The sequence below is a fragment of the Protobothrops mucrosquamatus genome, unplaced genomic scaffold, assembly GCF_001527695.2.
Source record: "Protobothrops mucrosquamatus isolate PMUCROS unplaced genomic scaffold, P.Mucros_1.0 scaffold14005, whole genome shotgun sequence".
Classification (NCBI taxonomy): Eukaryota; Metazoa; Chordata; class Lepidosauria; order Squamata; family Viperidae; genus Protobothrops; species Protobothrops mucrosquamatus.
This window is the reverse complement of record NW_015399774.1, coordinates 1-4,356: the sequence shown is the minus strand read 5'-3', so window position 1 is coordinate 4,356 and position 4,356 is coordinate 1. Positions and strand designations below refer to the sequence as shown.

General features: G+C 43.5%; 1 protein-coding gene across 1 annotated transcript; it reads left to right on the top strand.

Moving 5' to 3' along the window:
* Positions 1-491: 491 nt before the first annotated feature.
* LOC107301533 (lipopolysaccharide-binding protein-like) lies at positions 492-3,944 on the top strand (the record flags this gene model as incomplete). The annotated part of the gene is made up of 2 exons (XM_015830743.1): positions 492-620; positions 3,789-3,944. Coding segments are annotated over 2 exons (285 nt in total), but the record flags the coding sequence as incomplete, so codon positions are not given.
* Positions 3,945-4,356: the final 412 nt, after the last annotated feature.

Below are 4,356 nucleotides of genomic sequence, written 5' to 3'. Positions count from 1 at the left end.
ATTCTATTCTATTCTATTCTATTCTATTCTATTCCTATTCTATTCCATTCCATTCCATTCCATGCTATATTCTATTCTATTCTATTCTATTCCATTCCATTCCATTCCATTCCATTCCACTCCACTCCACTCCACTCCACTCCACTCCACTCCACTCCACTCCACTCTACTCTACTCTACTCTACTCTACTCTACTCTACTCTACTCTATCTTACATCCTCCCTTTATGCTACCCTTTCCTGGTTCCCATCCATTGTAGTTTCTTTGGCAAGCTTGTTTGTCTACTCAGTAAGTTTCCACCGTACAGTAGATTTGACTGAAGATTATTCATCATATTGGTGCATATTTACCAAAGCTTAGCAAATGGGCTGAATGTAACTGCTCAGTCTTGAATCGATGTGGCTGGACACGCTGATGGCAAGATGAAGCCCAGCCACTCAACTCAGAAATTCAAAAGCTTTTTTTTTTCTCCTCTCCATCCTTGTTTTCAGTCTGAACATTCGTAGGTTCGAGCTGCCCAATTCAACAATTGAACCCATGCCAGGCCAGGGCGTGAGGGTCTCCATCAGGAATGCTTTGGCTGAAATGACTGGCCGTTGGGAGCTGAAGAAACGTTGGTTGTGAGTCTCGCTGCTCCTTACCTTTCCGTACCTTTGTTGTTGCTTCTGAAACTGGCTGAGTACCTGACGGCCATTCATCCCTCTGTTTCGTGGCAGAAATAACTGCAACTCCCTCTCAAAACAGAAAGTTCATTCAGGGGCTATCATGGCTGGCCTCTTGGACATCACACGGACCTTTCAACCCCATGGTTTAGAACAGAAGCTCGGGACCCCATTGCCTGGTATCACAAATCCACACACTTTAGAATAATTTTATCTACCTCTGTGCCCGTGGAGATCCTCCATCATCCAGGTCATGGTTGTCCCAAACGTGTTTTCTTTAAAAGGCAACTGGATTTTCTTGGTTTTTTTTCCCCCCTTTGGAAACGTTTTTCTTCTCATGCAAGAAATAAAAGAAACTTTTTTTGTAAGGACCCACCCCACTTTACATCTTAAGAAGACAGAACTCTTGGAATATCTCTTCCAACAGGCATCTTTATTAAGAGAAGATGGTTGCAGGCATGCTAGACAGGATCTGAGGGGCCAACCCCTACCATTCAATGCTTTAAGTGGTCCCAAGCAGCCCCCACCCCACCGTCCTTCCAGTGATGATCCCAGGCGTTACATTTCCACCCCCTTTTTCCTCGCTGCCGGCAGAAGGGAGACTTCAGAGAGATAGTAGATGAAAGGCTGTGGCCATATTGTTATGGTCAGTCCTCTTGATAAGAATCACATCCAGTCCTTTGTAGTTTAAATGAAGGAAGTGAGAGTCATAAACCCCCTTGCTCCCTCCTCCCCTTTCGTAGTATGACAGAATCCACAAAGAGTAAGAAATGGATCTTTTTTCAGAGTAGGTAGCTAGAATTTATATGTAATTGGATTCTGACATCGTTGGATGAGAAGCAAAAGTTTTCAAGCAACCCCCCCCCCCAAGAAAGTCCAGTTGCCTTTAAAAAAAAAACAACCTTTGGGATAACTACCTCTGTGCAAGTGGAAGGGGAACAAAAATCTTTTCTGTTGGGCCAGGAAGACTTCTGCATCGCGTCTATGAGCTTGGGGTCCTCAATGCCCCTCCCAGGCAACTGGGCAGACTAAGTATTTACTAGCTGAATTTCAGCAACATCTGTTAAAGCAGCCCTGTGTAAAGCATGGAACTTTAGTCCACATTGAATGGAGTCAACACATGGCCAAGGTCTTGTATCTCCATAGTGCAGTGTTTCTCAACCTTGACAATTTTAAGGCATGTGGACTTCAACTCCCAGAATTCCACAGCCAGCAATGCTGGCTGTGGAATTCTGGGTGTTGAAGTTCACATGCCTTAAAATTGTCAAGGTTGAGAAACACTGCCATAGTGGGACTTAGCTTTTGAGCAGCAAAGCTGGTCAAAAGCACCAAGTCCAGAAGAAACCTTAAGATGCAGATCTTCCATTCTTCAGAGGGGTCTAGAACCATCCAATAATGGAAGGATGTGTTGGTTGTTTGGTTAAGTTGGATGAGTTGTTTGTTTGTTTGTTTGATTGAGTGAGTTGGATGAGTTCAATGAGTTCAATGAGTTAGTTGTTTGGTTGAGTGAGTTGGATGTTCAATGAGTTAGTTGTTTGGTTGAATGAGTTGGATGAGTTCAATGAGTTCAATGAGTTAGTTGTTTGGTTGAGTGAGTTGGATGTTCAATGAGTTAGTTGTTTGGTTGAATGAATTGGAAGAGTTCAATGAGTTAGTTGTTTGGTTGAGTGAGTTGGATAAGTTGGTTGGTTGAGTTGGAAGAGTTCAATGAGTTAGTTGTTTAGTTGGATGAATTGGATGAGTTGGTTGGTTGAGTGAGTTGGATGAGTTCAATGAGTTAGTTGTTTGGTTGAGTGAGTTGGATGAGTGCAATGAGCTAGTTGTTTGGTTGAGTGAGTTGGATGAGTTGGTTGGTTGAGTGCATTGGATGAGTTCAATGAGTTAGTTGTTTGGTTGAGTGAGTTGGAAGAGTTCAATGAGTTAGTTGTTTAGTTGGATGAATTGGATGAGTTGTTTGGTTGAGTGAGTTGGATGAGTTCAATGAGTTAGTTGTTTGGTTGGGTGAGTTGGATGAGTTGTTTGGTTGAGTGCATTGGATGAGTTCAATGAGCTAGTTGTTTGGTTGAGTGAGTTGGATGAGTTGGTTGGTTGAGTGCATTGGATGGGTTCAATGAGCTAGTTGTTTGGTTGGTTGAGTTGGATGAGTTGATTGGTTCTTTGGTTGAGTGGATTGAATGGGTTGGATGAGTTGTTTGTTTGTTTGATTGAGTGAGTTGGATGAGTTCAATGAGTTCAATGAGTTAGTTATTTGGTTGAGTGAGTTGGATGTTCAATGAGTTAGTTGTTTGGTTGAATGAATTGGATGAGTTCAATGAGTTAGTTGTTTGGTTGAGTGAGTTGGATAAGTTGGTTGGTTGAGTTGGAAGAGTTCAATGAGTTAGTTGTTTAGTTGGATGAATTGGATGAGTTGGTTGGTTGAGTGCGTTGGATGAGTTCAATGAGCTAGTTGTTTGGTTGGGTGAGTTGGATGAGTTGTTTGGTTGAGTGAGTTGAATAGGTTGTATGAGTTGGTTGGTTGAGTTGGATGAGTTGATTGGTTCTTTGGTTGAGTGGATTGAATGGGTTGGATGAGTTGGTTGGTTGGTTGGTTGAGTGAGTTGGGTAAATCGGTTGGTTAGTTGATTGAGTGAGTTGGATGAATTGGATGCATTGGTTGTTTGGTTGAGTGACTTGAATAGGTTGTATGAGTTGGTTGGTTGGTTGAGTTGTGTGTGTTGATTGGTTGAGTGAACTGAATGAGTTAGATGACTTGGTTGATTGAGTGAGAGACAAAATCCACTTTGATTTTTACCTTTATTTAATTGCTCTTAATTTTAATGCTTTTATACTTCTGCTTTTTTTGCCATCGTAAGCCTCCCAGGGCCAGTCTGGGTAATGCGATGGGTGGCATATCAATTTAATAAATAAATACATCTTGACCTCTATATGAACATTGTAGTCCTGCAAGGCCGCACACCAGTGTCAAACAGGACACTATCAGGTTGAGCAGTGGGAGGGGACACGACAAGGAATTGAATAACAGGAATAACTGCTTCAGCCTAGGCTTAGGCTGGTGGCTTCGTTATCTCTTGAAACAAATGTCTGAGATTTTGGGGAGTACTCCTGTTGTGTTGTGTCTCCTACCAGCAAAGACCGCGGCTCCTTTGAACTGAAGGTTGACGGCATCTCCATCTCCGTGGGCTTGCAACTGGGGAATGATGCTGCTGGGAGACCAACGATTACCACCTTGGATTGTAACACCCACATCTCCAATGTCGACATTGACATATCTGGCAAATGGGAGTAAGTCGATTTTGTTAATATTCACAGAGGGTTCTTCACATGAATATCTGCCCTTCACATTAGCATCAGCCAAGAGAGGAGGAGAAGGAGAAGGAGAAGGAGGAGGAGGAGGACTGTGGGGTCCTTGGTGCTCTGAGCTTGGCTGTTTTCTTGCAGACGTTTCATGACCCAACTAGGGAACATCATCAGTGCTAGAAGAGAGTGGGGTGTACAGAGGAGGAGGAGGAGGAGGAGGAGGAGGAGGACTGTGGGGTCCTTGGTGCTCTGAGCCTGGCTGTTTCCTTGCAGATGTTTCATGACCCAACTAGGAAACATCATCAGTGCTAGAAGGGAGTGAGGTGTACAGAGGAGGAGGAGGAGGACTGTGGGGTCCTTGGTGCTCTGAGCTTGGTTCTTTTCTTGCAGATGTTTC